Source organism: Thamnophis sirtalis, unplaced genomic scaffold (genome assembly GCF_051295495.1).
Source record: "Thamnophis sirtalis isolate CommonGarterSnake01/CBP01778 unplaced genomic scaffold, rThaSir2_p1.2 scaffold_13, whole genome shotgun sequence".
In the NCBI taxonomy this organism is placed as follows: Eukaryota; Metazoa; Chordata; class Lepidosauria; order Squamata; family Natricidae; genus Thamnophis; species Thamnophis sirtalis.
The window spans coordinates 58,695,296-58,718,731 of record NW_028261393.1 but is presented as its reverse complement, the minus strand read 5'-3'; the positions used below and the strand labels follow the sequence as shown (position 1 = coordinate 58,718,731).

The 23,436-nt window shown below is 45.8% G+C and overlaps 1 protein-coding gene across 2 annotated transcripts in view; it reads left to right on the top strand.

Annotated features, from left to right (window-relative positions):
• RNF128 (ring finger protein 128) overlaps positions 1 to 22,910 on the top strand; it is a 38,401-nt gene extending 15,491 nt beyond the window's left edge. For both annotated transcript variants that reach the window (XM_014060683.2, XM_087727847.1), the window contains exons 2-7: positions 11,944 to 12,191; positions 14,787 to 14,858; positions 15,456 to 15,538; positions 16,563 to 16,659; positions 18,503 to 18,674; positions 21,453 to 22,910. In XM_014060683.2, coding sequence (XP_013916158.1) covers positions 11,944 to 12,191; positions 14,787 to 14,858; positions 15,456 to 15,538; positions 16,563 to 16,659; positions 18,503 to 18,674; positions 21,453 to 21,568 — 788 coding nt within the window. In that variant the 3' untranslated portion in view covers positions 21,569 to 22,910. The remainder of the gene's footprint in view (positions 1 to 11,943; positions 12,192 to 14,786; positions 14,859 to 15,455; positions 15,539 to 16,562; positions 16,660 to 18,502; positions 18,675 to 21,452) is intronic.
• The last annotated feature ends 526 nt before the right edge of the window (positions 22,911 to 23,436 follow it).

The following is a 23,436-nucleotide window of genomic DNA, read 5'->3' as shown; positions in this document are numbered from 1 at the left end:
AATCTGCAAGACCCTCAATGCAGATAATTGTCTGGAATGCCCTTTGTTATTAAATGCCAGGGGCTTTTTATGATGCTGGTGGCCTAACTCAGAATATTCTGGCCACTTTAACGTAGTTTGTGGGTCTCTCTCTCTCTCTCTCTCTCTTTTTTTTAATAGCGTGATAAAATAGTGAGTGACACCGTGGCATTATCTCCAGTTTTTTTAAATCATCTGATTAAACTGCAGGTGGGCCCTGCTGCTCACTTGGTTGCTGTGGGTGTGAATGGAAGCAATGCATGGATAATTTCCAAGCTCAGAAGTCTTAAGAACACGAGGCGTAATTAAGTAATGCTTGTCTTTGGGAAATAGGAGTTTCCCCTTGGGAGAAAGAAGGCTTGCTCTTCCTTCCCTCCGTCCACCTCTCTGTGGACGCTGAACAAAAGAACTCTCTTTGCGTAGAAGCTTTCCTCCTCTGGGAAAACGCAAACCCACAACATTTTGTTTGCTTTGCAAGTTAACGACGTGGATCTAACAACAGTTAAGGTGAAGATTAAATGCACAGGGCCTGATGGATGCGGCGTGTTGACCACATAATTCAGGACACTGCTTGCAATAAAACCTTTTTAAATCCTAAATTGTTAGGATTTAACAATTGCACAGTCCATGTACAGTCCATAACACAATATGTGGTTCAAAGGATGTTGTGCCTTTGCTCCCCCGTACAAAGGGTGCCAGGACGTTTTGCAGCGAGGGCAGCGCATTAGGAAACCCAGTTTTATGGGAGGCTAATAATTAACGTTTCCCTCCATGGTTGCCACAGTGAGTCCTTCAATAATAACGAAGAAAGTCACTGGCGAGGAGAGCAGGTAGCTTTGGGCCATGCAGCAAGCACCCCCTGCAGCACCAGGAAAGCTAATTTTATGCTCTAGTAAGCATGGCTTTTAGCCACGGCAGCATTGCTGTGACAGGGAAACGTCACAGAGAGGAAGTAAATTATGCCTCAAAAGTCACCTTAGCCCGGCACAGTTGTGTGTGCGCAGGTCTGAAGGGCTGAACGCAGTTGGGGATGTTAGGAAGAAAGACGTACAAGATGTATCAAGAACTCTTTACCTAATTATCAGATTTTAATTGGAAGCGCGGCCGATGATGACTGAGAGAGATGCTTGAGGGGCCCTTGGTGTTCTCTGATCTCGGTGGTTTTCTGGCACATTTTTCACTGTGGGGCCCTTGACGCTGCCTGAGCTGGGCTGTTTCCTTGCAGACATTTCATGAACCAAGCTAGGTAACATCATCAGTGCTGGTAAGGAGTGGGCTTTGCTCTCACCGCCCCCAGTAACGCTGACAGGGCAAGCCTCTAGGAAATAAACCGGGAGCAAAAAAAAAAAACCCTTACTAGCACTGATGATGTTACCTAGTTGGGTAATGAAACATCTGCAAGAAAACAACCGAGCCCATAGAGCACCAAGCACCCCTCGTTTCAACCCAGAGCTCCAAATATTCTCCTTTATGGCCAAGAGAAGCTTTTTTCCACAGGTTGCCAACTGCCGTGTGCTGGGTGTATCCTGTGTGCATCCCAGATTGACGCAGGGCACTGATGAGAGCAAAGAGGCCCAGTTAGTCTGGTCCTGTGGGAGTCAGTGATGTAACCTTGTTTGTTCTGTTCCCAGCCTGCTCAATTCCATGGGATCCAGTTCGAAGGCTTGAGAGGACAGGGGGAAAACGCTGGTGTGGACAGAGGGGATTTGACTCATATGACACCTTCAGTCCGAATTCTACCTGTCCTTCATTCTGACCAGTTTGCTCTTGTTGGAAAGTTACAGTTCTAACAATTTTTGCTTAGTTTCCTGCATTTCTTGCTCTTTGTCCCGAGATCTCTGGCAGGCACACCCTTCCATTTCTTTTGTCTGTGGCTCTGCTGGGTGTTGTCAATTTTTATGACTCTTACTTAGAACTTTCAGCAGTCCATCATTTAAGAAATGAGCCTTAATAGTTCAGCCGTCCTTGAGCGAGAACTGGCGGAGAGGAGAGGATGGAGGAGCTGGTTAGGAGTTGTGGGAATCACTGCTGTAGCTGCGTTTCCCAAAATGAAAGGGGGTCATTAGAAAAGGGACTGGAAATAAAACCGCCAGTATTTTTATGACCTCCTTATACATATCAGTGAGAGTCTGCAAAAGTTTTCCTTATGAGACTAGAACAGAGGTGGCCAACGCCGGCCCTTTGACCCTTGCTGGGGAATTCTGGGAGTTGAAGGCCACAAGTCATTAAAAGTCCTCCAGCGTCCCCTGCCTCTGGCCTAGAACTCTGGAGAACCTTCACCTTGGGGGAAGCCTGGCCTGTGACATGTGAAATGCATCCATAGAGGTGGTCCTCAAGTTGCAACCACAATTGGGACCAGTCGCTAAGTGAGGTGCGTCTGATTTTATGACCTTTTCTTTTTTGGTGAGGTTTTCAGCGAATCCAACTTCCTTCCTTTTGACTTTCCCTGTCAAAAGCCCCCAGGGAGAGTCACAATGGCAATCCCATGGGAAGCTGCAAGCATGGTAAATGCCTGCCGGTTGCCAAAGTGCCCGAATTTTGGTCATATGACCACAGGGATGTCATAAGTGCGAGGACTGGCAAACGTTGTTGGGTTTTTTCCACCACTGTGACGTTGTGCTCGGTTGCTAAGTCAAGGGCTGCCTGTGCGAGAAAGGAATTCTTGAACACGGACCTGAATTCAAACTATTTCAGATATGCCATCACAACTGTCAGTTGAAACATGCTGAAATTTTATTAGCAAAAGGAGGGATCATCTTTCCACAGATCTCCTGTCGATGCGCTTTCAAGGCAGCCAATAAAAGGTGAAGCTTTTGACGTAGATTTATTGTGTTGAAAATAAGAAATACCCCCCATTTAAATTTTAGCCAGCTTGGGAATAATTTTTCAGTTCTTGTAAAGTATTTTCAATGTTTTGCTGCTTACTAGGTCAAGTTAGAGGGACGCGGTGGCTCAGTGGCTAAGTTGCGGAGCTTGTCGATCAGAAAGGTCGGCCTTTCGGTGGTTCAAATCCCTAGCGCCACATAACAGAGTGAGCCCCCGTGACTTGTCCCAGCTTCTGCCAACCTAGCAGTTCGAAAGCATGTTAAAAAATGCAAGCAGAGAAATAGGAGCCACCTTTGGTGGGAAGGGAACAGCGTTCCTTGCACCTTCGGCATTCAGTCATGCTGGCCACATGACCACGGAGACGTCTTCGGACAGCGCTGGCTCTTTGGCTTTGAAACGGAGATGAGCACTGCCCCCTAGAGTCAAGAACGACCAGCACATATGTGCGAGGGGAACCTTTACCTAGTTTGAAACAACTTTAAAAAAGGAAGAACATATCTCGTCTATAATATCAAAAAATTAATTTAAAAGCTTCAGATGAAATAAACAGTGCCCAGCCCCTTTTTCCATGTGTTTGGAGGAATGGGGATAAAAGTGCCAAATGATGCCAATAGGAGAGCCAAAATTAGTGGACTCCAGACCGAAATTACGTGTACTGGCTACCAGATACTGGCCCAGGTAGCCAAAGAGACATAAATTCCTAGGTTTCTGTTCTACTGCTGAATTCCAAACTTTGCAAGTGAATTTTGATGTGTTTCCTACTGAACATACTACACATTAAGAAAATTGGCCTTGGTTAGAATTAGTGGTACAATTTAATCAAAACTTCATCAGCTTCACTGATTTCAGTGGGAACTCATGAACTAACTGAATTGCTTGGATTGCTTACACAGCCTAAAATCGTTGAGATGCGCTTGTGTTGATATTCCTTTCTTGTGTCAAGCAGAAAGAGTGGTTGTAGAGCGCTTTAAAATATGCCTTTGCAAAATTTCTGCCAAAATAAAGCAGATTGTGACTGTGTGGCCCAGAATGGGACATGGAGGAAGGATCAGCTCTGGAGAACCAGCCGAGTTTGTTTACCCATAAATGTAGACTCAGCTGTTTTTTTCCCCTGAATGTTATTTAATCGTTGCCATCCTTGGGAATAAAATAGAAGGTTTTTACCTGGCAACCATATCTATTTCTTCTGTATTGTTTTAATTGCTTTATTATTTTATGTTTTTATGATGTACGCCACCCAGTCACTGGTTGAAGATAGGCAGCAATAGAAATTAATTAAACCAAGTAAACACAATCCCTACCTTTAGATATTAAGAGTAGCTTTAGAAACTCTGTTATTAAATATAGCCAATTTTTATATAGAACATGTTATAAAGATGTAATGTTACTGGATGATATTGGGAAGAGCTAATGGAATGCCATTATGTGGTTTTGCTTTAAATCTGGAATATTTTATATAAAAGGATGTAAAAACAATTATAGTCAAATGAAGGTTGAGGCATGATGATAGTAATTATATATGTTGTATTTGTGCTGATAAATAAATAAAGGGAGACTAGTATAGATCTATTTCAAGCTATTTAGCTCTCATCAGCTAGCCATACCCTTACTGGGATTAGAACCTGTGCTGTACTGGAAGATGGTTTTGTGGGGGTTTGTGTGTGTGTGTGTGTATGTGTGTTTTGTCTGTTTGTGTTTATTCAAAAATTAAAAAAAATTCTTTATAAAAAAATGAGTAGTTATTGCAGGATCTTGTAAAAGCCTTTGCCTTCAGAAGTTGTAGGTGTTTCAGCATGATTTAAATCACTGGTAAAAAGGCTTGATTTAAATCACCTCGACTTAAATCATAATTTTTAAAGCACAACTATCATCTCTGTCCCGCAGTGGCTCCTCCTCTGACCCACTGTTGACACACCGAAAAATTTATCGAATAGATTTGATAAAAATCCAAAGAATCTGATTTTTTTATTTAAAAAAAACATCTATTTCTATCCACCCTGGAATAAACCTAGTATATAAAGCTTTCAAATCATAAACGTTTGTTCTCTGTGAATACCTGGGCCAGATGCAAATCAAATGCCTAATTAATTATGAGAAGTCACGGTGCTCCCATAAGCGTCAGGAGACGGAGATGATCCTGGCTGGATTTCGCCTTCTGAGACTTTCTTGTTGGTTGAGCTGGAGTTGCAAGGACGCGCGCTCATAAAAATTAGCCTCAGGATGTTCTCATGAAGGTTGAAACTGGTTCCTCTGCTAGATGAAGTCATTCTGCTCGGGTCAACAGAAACCCAACAGGGCCAAATAAAGGGAGAACTTCCATTACGCTTCCATTATTCAGCTTCACAGTCTTTGCTTCTCTTTCAATTGCTCTGCGAAATCAGGGTTTTCAAACTGGCCAAATAGGAACACAGCTAATATTCTCATACATTGTGAATAACTGGCTCCTTTTTTTTTTTAGACACTCCAAACTCAGAATTAACCTGCAGAGTTAGAAAATCAGTTCTTAAACTAAGAGAAATGCAATACCACATTCTGGTGATATAATTTGAGGTTTCCACTGACTGTTTTCTACTTTGAAATGTATTTGAATATAAGTTTCTACTATCTTAATTTCTACTCTCCTTGGTTAGGGAAGTAAAGGTAAAGGTTCCCCTTGCATGTATGTGCTAGTCGTTCCTGACTCTAGGGGGTGTGTGTGCTCATCTCCCTTTCAAAGCCAAAGAGCCAGCGCTGATGTCCGAAGACGTCTCCGTGGTCATGTGGCTGGCATGACTAAACACTAAAGGCTCACGGAACGCTGTTCCCTTCCCACCGAAGGTGGTTCCTATTTTTCTACTTGCATTTTTTACCTGCTTTCGAACTGCTAGGCTGGCAGAAGCTGGGACAAGTCACGGGAGCTCCCTCCGTTACGCGGCGCTAGGGATTCAAACTGCTGGCCTTTCTGATCGACAAGCTGAGTGTCTTAGCCACTGAGTCACCTTTTGATTAAGGAGGTGATTGTCCACAATTGAGCCCAAAATTTACGTTGCTAAGCGAGACAGTTGTTAAATGGCTCGTGCTCCATTTTACTATTTTTCTTGCCACACTTGTTAAGTGAATCACTGCAGTAATCACTGAGTAATCCGGACAGCGTTCTGACAATGCAGTTTTTGCCATCATGAGTTGTACCAGGCTGTTATTCCCAGCTTCCTCTTAGTCAACAGCCGTAATAGATAGCTTTTTACATCATAAATCAATTTTAAGTGTGTCAAGGAAGTGCTGTGAAACTCCCATTTTATATAAAAGACCCTCTGTATATCTTTAAGGCAGTGTTTCTCAACCTTGGCGACTTTAAGTCCTGTGGACTTCAACTCCCAGAATTCCCTGCTGTGCTGGGAAGGGGGAATTCTGGGAGTTGAAGTCCACAGGACTTAAAGTCGCCAAGGTTGAGAAGCACTGTCTTAAGGTGTAAAACAAAACGTTTCTTGGCAATTGGGGAGCAACCTCCAAAGTTATTTCCTTTTAAAGCTTGGTCTGGTTCGGTTAAGGCAGAAAGGCTTAGAATCCGGAGCCTGGGAATCCTAATCCTGCCTTAGGCACGAAAGCCAGATGGGTGGCTTTGAGTCGGCCACTCTCTCCCAGCCCATGGAATGGTGGTTGTGGGGGGAATGGGAAGAGGAGGGAGCGTTAGGCACGTGATTTATAAAAATAATGAAAGTGAGATTCAATCCAAAACTTCTGAAGGCAGAAAACGAAGCGATGGGTGGAAACTAATCAAGGAGAGGACCTTCCTAGAAACAGAAACAGTGAGAGCAACTAATCGGGGGAACAGCTTGCACCCAGAAGTTGTGGGAGATCCCAACACTGGAGGTTTTTAAGAAGAGGCTGGACAGCCATTTGTCTGAAGTGGTGCAGGGCCTCTAGCTTGAGCAGGTGGTTGGACTAGAAGACCTCCAGGGTCCCTTCCAACTCTGTTATTCTGTAAAGGTTCAGAAGAGAAGGACTAGGGCTGACATGACAGTAGACTTCCAGTGTTTGAGGGGCTGCCCCAATGAAGAGGGGCTCAACCTGTTCTCCGCAAAGCCCCAGAGGGCAGGACAAGAAGCCATGGGTGGAAACTCTTCCAGGAGAGAAGCTACCTAGAACTAAGGAGGAATTGACTGACAGTGACAACAATTAATCAGTGGAACAGTTTGCCACCAGAACTTGTGGGAGATCCCAACACTGGAGGTTTTTAAGAAGAGGCTGGACAGCCATTTGTCTGAAATGATACAAGGGTCCTGATTGGGCAGGAGGTTGGACTAGAAGACCTCCGTGGCCCCTTCCAACTCTCTTGTGCTAAAGGTAGTGAAATATGAAACAAATACACATATAACACACACCATGTAATCTACTGAAGGGAAAGTGGCTGTGAAGACTCTCAGGAGCCTCTTCTGGGATCGAAGGCTACTGATCCTTCCTTTGCTTCGGCTCATAAGAGAAACATGAACTGCTTAAACCCCCTGTGGCCGGGAGGGCGAACCTATTACACGCGTGTCAGAGTTGGCACGCAGAGCCATCTCTGTGGGCACGTGTGCCATCGCCAGCTGCTTTATTGGGTTCCATTGTGCACATGTGCACCGGAAATGCTCTTCTGAGTTCTGGCACTCCGGTTTCGGCCCTCGGCAGCGAAAAGGTTGAGCCTCGCTGGCGTGTGGTCTTCAGCGTCACGATCCCCTTCTTTCTTCTTTTTGCCCTTGCACACTTCCTGGGGTGTGGTTCCAGGTACTTCACTGGACTTTGGATCTGTTGCACTGCAGTGGCACAAGTGATAAGGCAGAGAGCAAAGGTGCGAGAGGGATCATTCTGAATCGCGTGATTTCTCCTATCTCCCGAGGGCCCCGGAGGCCTCCAAGGTTCTTCCCCAAGAGGGTTAAAGATTTGCTCAACAAGGAAGCTGCCACCGTCCAGGTGGGATGGGGCCCTTGTGGGTGAATTGGCCGTTTCCTAAGAAGCAGCCTGGAGGTGCCTTCTAGGCCAGGTTTCTCCACCTGTGGCAACTTTAAAGACTTTTGGGCTTCCCAGAATTCCCCAGCCAGCTATGGCGGCCCTTGGAGAATCCTCTCCTCGGCTGCTTTTGACGGATCCAAGTTCCTCTTTCCCTCAACCTTTCCCAGCTTCCTGCCATAAATTCGGGAAGAAGTTGTCACTATTTTCAAAGAAGTTTTCCTTTCGAATATTAGCCAATAAACTCCTCCACGGAGGAGCCTTGGAACCTCACACAGGAAAACCTGTGTGTTAAATCCGACACATTTTGGGGGTCAGCAAGTTGAACCTGTCCCTCCTTTTTTCTTTGATGATCCTTATATTTGAACTAGAGTCTGTATTTATCTGTATTTATTTATTTATTCTGTTATATTATGTAGTGTTCGTTGGAGGCGGTGACCCTTTGAGAGCTGCTTGCAATGAGATTTCACTTCAATGTTCGCTGATTAGTCTACATTCAAAGTGGCAATGAAGTTATTATTCTATCCTATATTCCGTGCTATTCTAGACTCCATTCTATATTCCATTCTATATTCTATCCTATATTCTATTCTAGACTCCATTCTATATTCTATATTCTGTGCTATTCTATATTCTACTATTCTATTCTGTTCTCTCTATCTTCCATTCCATTCTATTCTTCATTCCAATATCCCATCCTATCCTATGCCTGGGATCTACTAAGTTTGGCCATTGGGGGGGAAAAGTGAAATATAAAGCCGTGATTAGACCGAATCTCTGCTCTTTCTCTCCGCGTAGGAGGGATCTATTGGCAGCATCCTGTCATTTTAATTAGTTAATTGAAGAAGCCTAGTGGGTATAATGGGAATAATGAACACAATCCTTCCTTTGAACCAAGCAACCATCCAGTTGCCACGGAAATACAATGCTTTGGTTTCAGTGTGGAGCAGCCGCATCGTTTCCAGGGTCACGAGGCTGTTGTGAGGATGCTTCGGCTCCCGTTGTTTGGTTTTGGAAAACAATCCCGTTCCTTTAATGGGACAGAGATAGCTGCTGACTCTGCCGCAGATGGATACGTTGATATTGGTTGCGAGCATCTTTTTAGAATACTGCCGAAAGAATTTATTCCCATTGAAATATGTAGATCAGAGCTTCTTCTTTACAATTTTGAGGAGTGGTTGAAGGGAGGCAAATGATAGCATTGAGGATGTTACCTAGCTTGGTAATGAAACGTCTGCAAGAAAAGAGCCAAGCTCAGACAGCACCAAGGACCCCACAGTCATCTTCCTCCTCCTCCTCTTCTTCTTCCTCCTCCTCCCATTCTCCTCCTCTTCCATTCAGCAAACCCCACTATCTTGTAGCACTGATGATGTTACCTAGCGTGGTAATGAAACGTCTGCAAGAAAACGGTCAAGCTCATATAGAAATAGCTTGTTCATATTATTCTGAAAAGCAAAAATTGTCATTGGATGTTAATGCCTCATTTTACTCCATCGGAGAGAGTTGGAAGTCAGTGCTTCTCTCCCCCCCCCTCCCCAATTACCTTTCCTTGCCTCTCCTTCCCCCTTTCCTCCCCACGGCTTCCCCATTTACTTTGCATTTTGTATTTTACATTACTTTATAGCTCCATAAAAAATGTTAACGGGGGGGAAAAGGAAGCAGAGAAGGGATCCCCTCATATTTCTAAAAGCGTCTCTCTGTGGCCTCATTGGCTTTTCACCCCATACGGAATATAAAGGAGAAGCCAGAATCGGCGGAAGGATCCCTGCCCATTTGAGACGAAACCCTTTCAGTGCAAAATTAATTGGCCGCCCCTTATCTAGATGAGGCCGGATGGAAACTATTTTAAGCCTGGCACCAGTGGGGATAATCTGTGCCACAGCGCAACTGGCACACTTGTGATTCAATGTTCCCAGGAAGATATTGCATTAATTTAAAGGTAGTGAGATTGCAAAATTGGTGGTGGGTATACAAATTATATCTCGGGACGTGGTGGCTCAGTGGCTAAGACGCTGAGCTTGTCAATCAGAAAGGTTGGCAGTTTGGCGGTTCGAATCCCTAGCGCTGCGTAACGGAGTGAGCCCCTGTTTTGGGCCTAGCAGGTCTCCCTGGAGCCTCCTGGGACCAAAAACAGGGCTCAGGGGGGCACTGCAGCCCCGTGCTCCCCCCACACACATGCGCACATGACCCCTCATCCCTGTATGCATGCGCATCTCCTGCATGCGTGGCAGAGACCTGAAAATCAGCTGGCTGGCAGGAGGCAGACGCTTGCGCTGAGCTGGACGACGGCTCGCGTGCCTCAGAGAGGCCTCCGGCTGCCACCTGTGACACTCATCCCACGGGTTGGCCATTATGGATATAAGGTTTCCTGCCTGAGCAAGGGGTTGGACTGGAAGACCTCCAAGGTCCCTTTCCAGCTCTTCTGATTCCTTTAGCCGACAAGATTGCCTTGGAAAATCCAAATCTCCCTGGAATATGGAAGGAGTTGCAGCCCTTCATTTCAGCTGCTGAATATGGTTTATCCTGGTGGGTGAAGATCCCAACCCGCAGATCCTTGGTGTTGTAATTAGAAATTCTAATTCTGGCAAACTTGCAAATCGTCTTTGTGGACTCCACCTTCCCGTCCACAGACTGGGAACCAAGCAGAGAGATCGTGCAAGTTGCGTCTTGTGCCCAAATGCAGCACAGGCAGGATGGGCCAACAGACAGGAGTTGCACCTCACACGCGTCCCCACACCCTGATGTTTCTCTTAGATTGTCCCTGTTGGCCAGCCAGGTGCAAAGGACACCTTTCCTTGGGTTGGACAGGAAGTGAGAAGTTCAGGCTGGGGTTGGCGGTGTTTCTTTTACGTCCAATTAACTTAAATTTTCCACTCTGAGTCTGGAGAGTTTTGGGGAAGCAGAATTACAAACAACAATAACAACCGCAACGGAAAAGCACCAAACCAGAATAACAAAACCAGAATAATTGCTAAACTTTGAAGTGCCAATGTAAGTGGCATTCCGATGATGAAAGCACCACTGTGCTCCCTCTTGACGCTCCCTCCTGGAAGGGTTGTCATTGGCCAGCCTGAATGTCCACATTGGAGTGTTGTGCCAGGGACATTGAGGGCCGCACCTACGAAGATGGACTTCCTTCCGCACTTCCTCCTGCAAGCAGACTCTGTAAAGGGCTGTTAATTGGGTCTGTTGAGTGGGAAAAGTCAATGTTTGGGAGATAAACAGTTTTGTTGTTGTTAGTTGCAAAGTCGTGTCCGGCCCATCGTGACCCCATGGACAACGTTCCTCCAGGACTTTCTGTCCTCTCCCATCCCCTGGAGTCCATTTAACTGCTTCAGTGACTCCATCCAGCCACCTCCTTCTCTGCCGTCCCCTTCTTCTTCTTTTGCCCTCCATCGTTCCCAGCATGAGGGTCTTCTCCAGGGAGTCCTTCTTCCTTCTTATCAGGTGGCCAAAGTACTTGAGTTTTCTCTTCAGGATCCGGCCTTCTAAAGAGCAGCCAGGGTTGATCTCCTCTAGGACTGACCGGTTGGATGGCCTTGCAGTCCAAGGGACTCAATGCAGGAGTCTTCTTCTCCAGCACCAGAGCTCAAAGGCCTCCATTCTTTGGCGCTCAGCCTTCCTTATGGTCCAACCTTCACAGCCATCCATTGCAATGGGGAAAACCATAGGCTTGGCTATATGCAGTTATATAAACCCAATCAATCAATCAATCAATCAATCAATCGCATGTGGTCTGTAGAAGAGAACATTTGTATCTCAGGATTGAGCTGTGGGGTGCTTGGTGGTTTTCTTGCAGACATTTCGTGGCCCAACTAGGTAACATCAGTGCTAGAAGGGAATGGGGGTTTGTGGAACGATGGAGGAGGAGGGGGGGAGGGGGCTGTGGGGTCCTTGCTGCTCTTTGAGCGGTTGGTGGTTCGCTTGCAGACATTTTGTTACCCAACTAGGTAGCGTCACCAGTGCTAGAGGAGAGTGGGGTTCTAGCACAGAGGATCTCGCCTAGTGGGGCCATGAAACATCCGCAAGAAAAGCACCAAGGACCCCACAAACAGCAGGCCGACTCCTCAGGCCTCAGCAGCCCTGTTTGCCATGACAACCCATCGAGCAACTCTCCGCCTTTCTCTCGTGCAGGTACGGGAAACACCGTGGCCATCATGATCAGCTACGCCAAAGGCAGAGAAATCATCCAGAAGATTGATAGCGGCTTCCAAGTCACCATGGCCATCGAAGTCGGGAAGAAGCACGGCTCCTGGATGAACAATTACTCCATTTTCTTTGTCTCGGTGTCCTTCTTCATTGTCACGGCCGCCACCGTCGGATACTTCATATTTTATTCCGCTCGAAGGCTCCGGGTCGCGAGGGCCCAGAACAGGAGACAGGTGAGGTTCTTTGCCCCCCTTTCTTCTGTACCACCTGTTCGGTTTTCTCCAGTGATTGGTTCCTTTCTCTTATAAGCCATCCTTCCTTCCTTGGGATTTAGCAGTAGCATTTAGACCAGGGGGCGGCAACCCACAGCTCCGGAGCCGCATGTGGCTCTTCCATCCCTCTGCTGCGGCTCCCTGTTGCCAGTCGGTTCCACAATTGACAGGGCTTTTGGTCAGGACAGGTAGAGGGAAAAGGAGGCCGCACTAGGAGGAGACTCTATGGTGGGGGAACCGGACTTCCGGTCGGCTCTAGAATTGAATGGGGGGCTTCCGGTTAGGACCTTTGTGGCTCTTTGAGTGTTTAAGGTTGCCAGCCCCTGATTTTGACTCACATGCCACCCCAGCACACACGGAGAGGTTTATAAGGTCAGCATATTGACCTCCCCCAACTGTCTGGGTCCTCATTTTACTGACCACGGAAGGATGGCAGGCTGAGCCAACTTTCAGCCCTGTCAGGGTCGAACTTCAGGCTGCGGGCAGAGTTTTGAATAGTGATGCTTCATAAAGTCCTGTCAAAAATGATCGGTGCTTAAGCCCACCCCCTCGGGCAAATTCATCCCTGCGAAGTGGAGGCCACCAAGGTATTAACGTACATCCGGATACATCACTTAACCATAGAACACATTTCTTGATTTCGGAGGAAATTGTGGAATTTCTATTGTGCCTGAATTCTTTTCTTTTTTTTTCCTTTTTTAATGGGCCACCCTGGGTTCTATTTGGAAATAGTCTTGTCCCAGCCAGTATATACTCTTATCTAGATCATTTCAGGTTTTGGTGAACAGCTGTTTTCCAAGGTCGGTAAATAAATTCTTGGAATACTTTTTGTGGGTTTTATTTAAAATAGCTCCAGCAATTTTAAGAGTTGGCCAAGACTTCTCACCTCCAAACGCCTTGAAGCCAAACCGGTGTGTCCTCCTTTACAGACTTTCCGTGCATAGCTGGCTTAGCATCTTGGAGGCTCCCTTTGTGGAAGGCATTTCAAGTTCTTCCAGTGGATAATTACAACCTTTTGCTGGCTTTTCTTATCCAAACTAAAATTAATTTGCCGAGGCTTAATGAGTTGCCTCGGTGCGAAATGAATGTGTGCTAGCTCATCTGTATTTACAGCCTCATAAAAGGATGGGAATCTTTCGAGATCATTAAATATCTATGCCGGCCTAATCTCATGCCTGCCACTGGATGTGGCTGTGAGCCTCTGAGATCACTGCTGTTGGCAGGGTTTTTTTCAAACCGTATCCACAGCCGTCAGCATTCATCAATAAGATTAAAAACAGAGAATACAGCTTTGCTACCATCTTGGTCACGGCAGCAAGAAAAAACGGAACTACTTCTAGCCAGATGAGGTTCAATATATGTGCATTCTTTTCATTCTATTGGGGGGGTGGTGGAAATGGTGGAGACCAGTTCAAAACTGGTGTATGATTTGGCTCAAACGTAGCAGAAATCTGCAGAACGGCATCTGAAGCAAGCTCCATTCTGAGCAGTTCATATTCTCATTTGGTTTGATGAAAAGAAGGGGAGACATGATAGCAGTCTTCCAATGTCTCAAAGAAGAGGGAGTCAAACTATTCTCCAAGGCACCTGAGGGCAGGACAAGAAGCAATGGGTGGAAACTAATCAAGGAGAGAAGCAACCTAGAACTAAGGAGAAATTCCCTGACAGTGAAAACAATTAATCAGGGGGAAGCCTGCCTCCAGAAGTTGAAAATGCTCCAACACTGGAAGCTTTTAAAGAAGAGGTTGGATATCCATTTGTCTGAAGTGGCTTAGGGTTCCCTGCCTAAGCAGGGGGGTTGGACTAGAAGACCTCCAAGGTCCCTTCCAACTCTGTTGTTGTAAAATGTCTTGGCTTTGCAATCCTCCTGGCAATTTATTTTTCTTGTTCTTTCCAGGGCCAACAGTTGCACTCTGTGATTTAGGGGCCAAGTCTACCAGGAAGCAGGAAGAAGGGGAAATTAGAAAAGGGAAAGTTTGCTTCTTGGCTTCCTGCTGCCTGGGAGATATAAATTTTACTCTGAAGTCTCATCGTCTTTCTAGTAGGCCGTGATCCAGATATGGATAAAGAAAAATAAAAAGAGGTTTAGAAGAGAAACTGGAGGCTTTTAAGAAGAGGCTGGATAGCCATTTGTCTGAAGTGGTTTAGTGTTCCCTGCCTAAGCAGGGGGTTGGTCTGGAAGACCTCCAAGGTCCCTTCCAACTCTGTTACTCTATATAAAGGAGTTTAGGAGAGCCTGGACCAAGATCAGGCGAGCCATTTTTTTCACCGCAAAACCTTGTTTTAACCTTAACCAGGCACCTGGAAAGAGTTCAGTCGGCATGTGGGAATTTCCACTGTATTGTTTCCCGTTTGGCTGCAAAAACCCTCCGAATAAACTCAGTAAACACTTCAAACCAGATACCTGCAAGACTCTTGACTTAGAATTAGGCCCTGGGAAAGATTCCATCTCTCTTTAGAGAAACACCCTCCCTCCCTCATTGTTTATTGTGTAGCATATCTAAACACTGGACGGGGGAACCAGTTCTGCACTGACACACTGCTTGTTCATTACAGAGACGGCTGAAAGCGGATGCCAGGAAAGCGATTGGGCAGCTACAGCTGCGCACGTTGAAACAGGGAGACGAGGTACGACACACACACACACACACACACACACAAACACACACAAAGGACACGGAGACGGAGTCATCCTCTTTCCGTGCAGGTTGCACCATCCCAAAATAAAGGCACCGGCCCAGCCTGATCTTCTTACTGTTCCAGAAAATAACTATATCCCTAATTTGTTGTTGTTTTTTAAACGTCCTATAATGTTGCACAGGGTGCTTAAATCCACGGGATCGCCCTGGAAACAGCGAAGGACCGGCCCGCGGTGCCTCTGCCAGCAAAACCGGAAGTTCTCCCCAGCTCTGTTTCACTGGCGGGGGGTCGCAGGAGGCCATCGCAGCCGCAAACGGAGCTTGGGAGCCCATTTTTGTTGGCAGGGTGCTCGGCCCACCCCATCCCCCCACGGTCAAAAACCACCCTGAAGTGGCCCTCCATGAAATCACCCCTGCTCTAACACTTTGCCTCTGGATCAGGGCTCCACAACTCCTGCGCTGTGGACCGGGCCACGGGGCGCCAGAAACCAGGCCACACAAACAAGCAGCTCCCCCCCCCCCCCCGATCCGCAGGATGCAGGCAGCAGACGAAATAAATGTTTTCTTGCTCTTTTCTTCTTTAAAGGAAACCGGCCCTGATGCAGACAGCTGCGCGGTGTGCATTGAAGCATACAAACCAAATGATGTTGTTCGAATTTTAACCTGCAAGTAAGTTAATTCTTTTTTCCCCCCTTCCCAATCGTTAAACTTCTCCTTCTCTCTTCCTCTCTGCTCCTGGGAAGCTGTTTTCCCTGGCTCAGCTGTTCTTTCTCTCACCATCAATAATTGGCTCAAACAACACTTCTCAGTTGAGTTCAGGTGTAATTGAACATTCTAGATCAGGGGTGTCCAACCTTGGCAGGTTTAAGACTGGTGGACTTCCACTCCCAGAATTCCCCCTGCCAGCAAGGGCATTCTGGGGTTTGAAGTTCACCAAGTCTTAAAAGTTGTCAAGGTTGGAAATCTCTGGTCTAGAATGCTATCATTGCATTTAGCTTTGGATTACTGTACATACATAAATACACACATACATATATATAGACATATAGAGATATAGATTATAAATATAGATTAGATATATATATATAGGGAGAGAGAGAGAGACAGACACAGACAGAGCATATATAAATAGATGACAGATGGAAGATGGATAGATATGGATGTATAGATAGGCGGGGAGAGAGAGATGATAGATAGATAGATAGATAGATAGATAGATAGATAGATAGATAGATGATAGATAGATAGATAGATAGATGATAGATTGATTATAGATAGGACTATTTTAAATAACTGCAGACTTAAATTTGAGATCTTCACATTTTGTTAGGGTCCTAAAATAAGAAAAGCATCTGCATAACAATATTCCTACAAGCAGACGTATGTGACTATATTTTATATGCCTGTCAAGACTCCCTATTTTAGCTGTTGAATGATGATAAGGTTCTGTGCCCTTTTAAACTGTCATTGGATTTAAAAGACAAGAAGACAAAATCAAAGTACACCAGGATTTTGGTTTGGTATATTCCTGTATGATATGTGAGCAAACCTAGTGGTGGTTGATTAGCAGACCATGACTAAGAAAAACATATTGTGTGAACCAAAAGTCAATTATATATATTATAAAATTAGCAAAAAAATGTTGCTCAGATCTGTGGAGTCATGCTGTATATCAATTCTTTCTCTTTTCCAGCCATCTGTTTCACAAGAGTTGTATTGATCCCTGGCTGCTGGAGCATAGGACCTGCCCCATGTGTAAATGTGACATACTCAAGGCTTTGGGAATTGAGGTAAACCTGCAAGCTGTAGTTAAGTTACTCATTACCTGCTTTCTATTTTTTATTTTTTATTTTTTTGTTTCCTATTACTGGATTTGCTGTAGAAAGCAGCCACAGTGCCCTTATCCTCTTGGAAAGACATTTTCGCCCATTTACAAGTAGGAAATGTAATAGCAGTTTCCATGTAAGTCCTCCATACGTGTTTCTAAGGTTGCTTTCCATGCCAAATAAGCTTGTACGTGTCAGGGTTCCAAATAGAATCCAAAATTAAATCAGAGTCCGAGGCAAAGGATTCCTCAAAGTTCCAATTGATGAAGAGAGCCATCTTGGCACATCTGAGGAAACCCGAATCTGAAAGCTTCCCAGTTTTCCCACACCCAGTTGAAAGTTCAAGATCTTGTCCCCCCCACATCCACAAGCCCATCACATGGTCCAATCTCCCACTGCTACGCTGGCAGCTTCCATCCATCCAGTCAGGTGCAGAGACAAAGGATGACCTTGGATTTCTGGAAAGGATTTTGTTATGGCTACATAGCATCTCACTGCTTACAATCCCCCCTCCCACTTTCCCACAACAGGAAAGGCGCAGTACAGTAATAGAAAGTGTGGCAGGCCACAGATCCACAAGCAAATATGGCTGCAGGCCTGACAGCACTTAAGATGTTGTGTTCATTAACCCTCCCTGAAAGGCAGATAAAATCCCTTCAGGGAAGAGTAGACTAAACGTACCCATGTTTTCCAGAAAATAAGGCCCTGTTGTATATATATATATATATTTTTGCCACCAAAAAAGGCACCAGGTCTTATTTGGAGGGGGAGGGGGGGGGTGTCGTCCACTGACTCTCCTTACTTGCATGCGTAGCCCCCAGCCTCCTTTCCACGTCCAGAGGCCTTCAGGGACTTCTGCAGCCGGCCAGGGGCTCTGCTCTCAGCTCTGGGGGCCTTCAGGAAAGGCTTCCTGGCTGCAGAAGAAATGGGCCAGCAGGGCCAGGGTCGGGGGTGTACGAGGCCTGGCTGCAACACACACACACACACACACACACACACACACACACACCATTCCCCACCCTAGCTTCATTTTTACCTGTGCACCCTGGAGTTGGGGGGGTGTCTTATTTTGGGGATCTCATTGGCCGCATGTGTAAAAATCAAGTTAGGACTTACTTTCGGGTTGTATTAGACTAGAATAGCAGAGTTGGAAGGGACCTTGGAGGTCTTCTAGTCCAACCCCCTGCCTAGGCAGGAAACCCTCCACCACTTCAGACAAATGGTTAGCCAGCATCTTCTTAAAAACTTCCAGTGTTGGAGCATTCACAACTTCTGGAGGCAACTTCTGTTCCACTGATTATTTGTTCTGTCAGGAAATTCCTCCTCAGTTCTAAGTTGCTTCTCTGCTTGATTAGTTTCCACCCATTGCTTCTTGTTCTGCCCTCAGGTGCTTTGGAGAATAGTTTGACTCCCTCTTCTTTGAGATATCAGAAGACTGCTATCATGTCTCCCCTGGTCCTTCTTTCCATTAAACTAGGCATACCCAGTTCCTGCAACCGTTCTTCATATGTTTTAGTCTCCAGTCCCTTAATCCTCTTTGTTGCTCTTCTCTGCACTCTTTCTAGAGTCTCCACATCTTTTCTACATTGTGGCGACCAAAACTGAATGCAGGATTCCAAGTGTGGCCTTACCAGGGCCTTATAAAGTGGCATTAACACTTCACTTGATCTTGATTCTATACCTCTGTTTATGTAGCCTATTTTTGGGGAAACGCGGTAGATGGCAAGAAGGCTACTTTTAGCTTTGCGGAAGTAACTTTTTTTTTTTTGCTAACAAGTTTCTTCCCGCAAAATTCTACTTGACGCAGGTGGACGTAGAAGAGCGAGGAGAAGCCACTCCAGCCCCAACGACACCCAGCGAAGCCTCGAACGTCCCTACGGTTAACGAAGAAGATAATCATAGCGAGACCGCCTCGTCGGGGTACGCTTCCGTGCAGGGAGCTGACGAACCGGCTCCGGAGGAGCGTGTTACTCCAGAGAGTAAGTTTCCTACAGCTCTTGTAGATTACAATCACCCGATTCTTTCTCTGGAGCAAACGTCCCTTCGGTTTTCCCTTTGGCACAAACAATTGCCTGGTGTCGGCTGCCCCCTGCTGGGGATTCAGTGGCACCACCAGGAGGAGAGGGAGTTTACGTTCATTTTTGCTCAAAAGTAGTGATGACACTAACAGATTGTGCTGGTATCCAGTGTGTGTGTGAGAGAGAGAGGGAGGGAGGTGGTGGTAGTGAACGTAGGCAGCCCAAGCAACAACCCTGTGAGGTAGGCTGGGCTAAGAGAGAGAGGCTGGCCCAGCCGGCCTTCCTGCCCAAAGTGGGAGAAAAACTCGCTTGTCTCTTAGTGGTTGGGCCAAAGTGAGGCAGCTGCTTTCATGCCTAAGGCAGGACTGGAACTCACCATCTCCCACTTTCTAGCCTGGTGCCTTAATCACGAGACCAAACTGTGTCTCTGCTCTTATTAAACAGAGATTGTGATTGGAGGAGTTGAGATGACAGAGAAATGTTAGGATGCTTTTTTTAAAGTTCCTTTGCTGAATAAAAGGCTAGATTTCCTTTCAGCTTCATAGTTCCAGAAAACTATTTCTGCATCCAGGAACCCAGGAGAGTTTTCTGAAGCTCCCGGATGTTGTTTTTATGTGCAACCTTAAAGACTACCTAAGAGCCGAGGTGGCGCAGTGGTTAGGGGTGCTGTACTGCAGGCCACTTCAGCTGACTGCTATCTGCAGTTCAGCGGTTCAAATCTCACCGGCTCAAGGTTGACTCAGCCTTCCATCCTTCCGAGGTGGGTGAAATGAGGACCCAGACTGTGGGGGCAATATGCTGACTCTGTAAACCGCTTAGAGAGGGCTGAAAGCCCTATGAAGCGGTATATAAGTCTAGCTGCTATTGCTATTGCTATTACTTATCAACAGCAACTTTATTAATCCAGCCATCCAATAAACGCAGGTGATTGGCTGCCGAAAATCCGTGAACATTGCTGCTGTTGGAAATACAGCACCGACTTTTATCCAAGCCTGTGAACTTTTTAAGCTACTAAATACGTGTCACATTTTTTCAGATATATCAAGACACCGACTCCCATCAATTCCCAGTGAGTAGGGCCATTGCAATATTGCCTTTCTGATTTATCCTGCCAAGATGGAGAAGCCTGTTGTAGCTCCTGATCTAATTAATGAGCTCTTTTAAAAAAAAATTGCAGCCTTTTAAAAAGAGGAATTCCGTACAATAGTAGTTGAGCAAAAATAATAGAAGTTGAAGGAAAAGCCTAACTTTGCACAATCCATTCTAGGATTTGGCTGTTATGATCTTGTTCGTAGCCACCAAATCCTAGAATGATCTTTCGAAGGCGGCTTTTGAATGAAAATCCTCCTTAATAAAATTAGGAACTGTAGAAGGCTAATAAGGATTATGGGCCTAGTTGGCAAAAACATCCCCCCCACAGATAATCTTTTTCCGACTTGAAAAATTCACTTTCTATTTTTGAACCGATGGCACTGTTCAAACCGATCTATGAACTTAACGGTGTTTAAGCCTATTAAGTCCTTCCTTTTAAAACTCCAATTAACGTCCCAGGAAGCCTTCAGACCTCTCGGTGTTTAAGGTCGGTGGCTTAGGCCCGAAGCCCCCAGTTGTCCCTGCAGCCACAGTCTGCTCGTCCGTAGAAGAGTTCCTTCTCTTTTCCCCTAGCAGAGGATGCTCTGAATTGAAAACTCAGAAATGAAAATGGAAATGTTGAAACCAGGCTTAATAGTAGTAACTGTGAGAGGGATCTCCTAGTGGAGAACCAGTTAAATATCAGCCAGCAGTGTGTGGTGGCAGGCAAAAAAGCCAACACAATCCTAAACTGCATTAACAGAGGGATACAATCAAGATCAAGGGAGGTACTAATACTACTATTAAAAGCCCTAGTAAGGTCACACCTGGAATAACTGCATCCAGTTTTGGTCACCACACTATAAAAAAGACGCTGAGACTCTAGAAAGAGTGCAGAGAAGAGCAACCAAGAGGATGAGGGGACTGGAGGCTGAAATGTGATGAATTGGAACTGGGCATAGTTGGTGTAGTGAAAAGAAGGACCAGGGGAGACAGGATAGCAACCTCCCAATGTTTGAGGGCTGCCCCTGAGGGGGGCGTGGGAGCAGTTTCAAGCTGTTTTCCAAAGCCCATGAAGGCCAGGCAAGGAATAATGGATGGAAACTGAACAAGGAGAGATTCAACATGGAGATAAGGAGAAATTTCCTGACATTGAGAGGAATCAACCCATGGAACAGAAGTTGCCTTCGGAGGTTATGAGAGCTTCCTCACTGGAGGCTTTCAAGAAGAGACTGGACTGCCATATGTCGGAAAAGGTGTAGGATCCCCTGTTTGGGTGGGGGGGTTGACTAGATGACCTACAAGGTGCCTCCCAACTCTGTTAATCTGTTAAAATCTGTTAAAAGGCTTCTGTCATTAAGCTGGGCCGTCTCGCTTAATGGCCATCACCCCTTGCAGCATGCTCCATGACGTTCCCATCTCAAGGTTTCCCTGTAGCTCAGAGGTGTCAAACTCGAGTTCGTTGGGCCACTCGCTGGCAGAGACACCACGGGCTGGTCCTTCACTATTTCCAGGGCAGCCCCTGGGTCAGATCTAAGCACCCCGGGGGTCAGATCTGGCCCCCCAGGCCTTGAGTTTGATACCCCTGCTCTAGCTCGTACAAAAAATGTGATGGGCTTTGAGAAAATAGCCAACTCTCTCCGCCTCTCCCTCTTCCTTTCTCCGAAGGTGACCATCTCCGTCTTGTGAATGCTCCGCAGACCCCGGACGTGGAGACGCTGCCCCATCTTGACAATCCCGGCTTCGAAGGGGACGAAGCCCCAGAGCAGCCCGTGAAATCCTAGGTGCTGTTGGCGCAAGACTGCAGTTCGCTTGAGACAACCAGCATCCCAACCGCGAGGAGACCGCGAAGACTGACGTAGCAGCAACGTTCCCTTGAGGACCCCCACCCCACCCCCACCCCCCCAAGATAAAATACACAATTTTAAGATTGCAATTCTCTGGAGTGGCCTTTGCCCTTTCACTTCTTTCTCTTCCTGAATTAGCCTTTTAGTATATTATTGGTTCTTTCCTTCTGACGCCACCCAGGAAAAAAACCTCTGAGCATCCTGTGAAGACCCTGGTGGCTCTTTTCCTTGCAGTAGAACTTCGGGTGTTCGTCCTACAGAAGCATTAACCCATGTATATATATATTCAAATTAAGTTTAAATTAATTGAGTTAGCTTTTTTTTAAAAAAAATTAAGCTTTCGGGTGTTGAGGCCACCAGGGGTATGTATGCTGCTTTTCAGCCCTGGTTTGAATTAACTTTTGGCTTTTATGTAATTTATTGACAGGTTTTCCTTGTCTTGATTTTTGAGAATCGCCTCTTGATGCGCTAAATCACCAAGCAATTCAGGTTTTAATCTTGATGGTAAAAGACACTGGGAATATTTCCTTTCCACCACCATCACCCTTCACCAATGATAGAGCAAAATTTAACACTCTGAAACAAACATGTTCAAGGGAACAAAATGCAACTTTTCTTGTACAGGGCATAAAATTTGCCCTGTGCTGTTTTTTGTCATCGTTGTTGCGGTCTTAACAAGCTGCCAGGCGGCCCAATGAACGGTGGAGTTTTTAGTTAGTGCTGCTCTTAACTTTGTCAGAGGCTTAAAGAGGCCACTTTGTCAGAGGGACTATTTTGCTGCTGCTGCTGCTACTCCAAAGAAAACAGCTAAGTTAAGGAGACCCAAAGAGTACTGTAAATATTCAGAATAGGCAATGCCTGGACGGGGCTAAACTGGGAATTAATGAACGGGTGAACTTTTAAAATTATTTTTCTAACGTGTAAGACAGGAATAAGGGGAAGACGGGGTGCCTTTGCCTAGAGCCCCAAAGCCTCACCCACCAAAGTGAATTTCCTATTATTTAATAATGCACTTTATCTTGCCTCTGTGTTTCCGTTTCTGATTGCAAGCCCAGCTTAAGTGGACGGAGGAGGAGCGATGATGCCTTCCGAGCCTTTTTCCACACTTGATTCCAATAGGAAAAATCAGTAGGCCTTTCTCCCTTTTGGCATAGTGTTCAATGAAATTGTAAATATTTGATTTCTACTTAATTCCTTTGAATACAAAATGTAAATAAAGCTCTACTACTGCCTGTTTAGAATATTCTCCTTTTTAAAAAAATAAAAACAGTTGAATATCCGTGTCTGTTCGACAGTCTAACCCTCATGTTGCTTCGGAAACTTCAGATTGCTGCTGCTTCATCTTCTTGTGCCAAGTCCGTCATCGGATGTTGGCCATCCTATCTTTATCAACAGCCGCGTGAAAAAGCCCTGCTGAGTTTTGTCCCAACCGGCCCCTCAGATTTTGAAGCCCCGATGAGGTTCTTCTTCTGCCTGGACCTCATTTACCTTTTAGTCTTTCCCTGGAGGATTAAGTGACGGATGCCGTGTTTTTTTCCAGGTGTCGCATCACAGGTCCAAAATATTCTTTAGATTTTTAATGGTTCTGATGATTTCCCTTGGCTTTCCCAGGGGGGTTTATCCCCTCCTCCTTTCTGATTTTGCCAATGCAGCTTATATGCAACAGCCGCCTGTCAACCCACATTTCAAAGGCTTCTGGTCTTTTCAAGGGGCTTTCTGTCCGAGACACACTCTCCCCTCGGTGGAGCAGATTGCTTGGTAGTGTGCATCTCAACCAGGAGTGAAATGCTACCTGTTTGGACTGG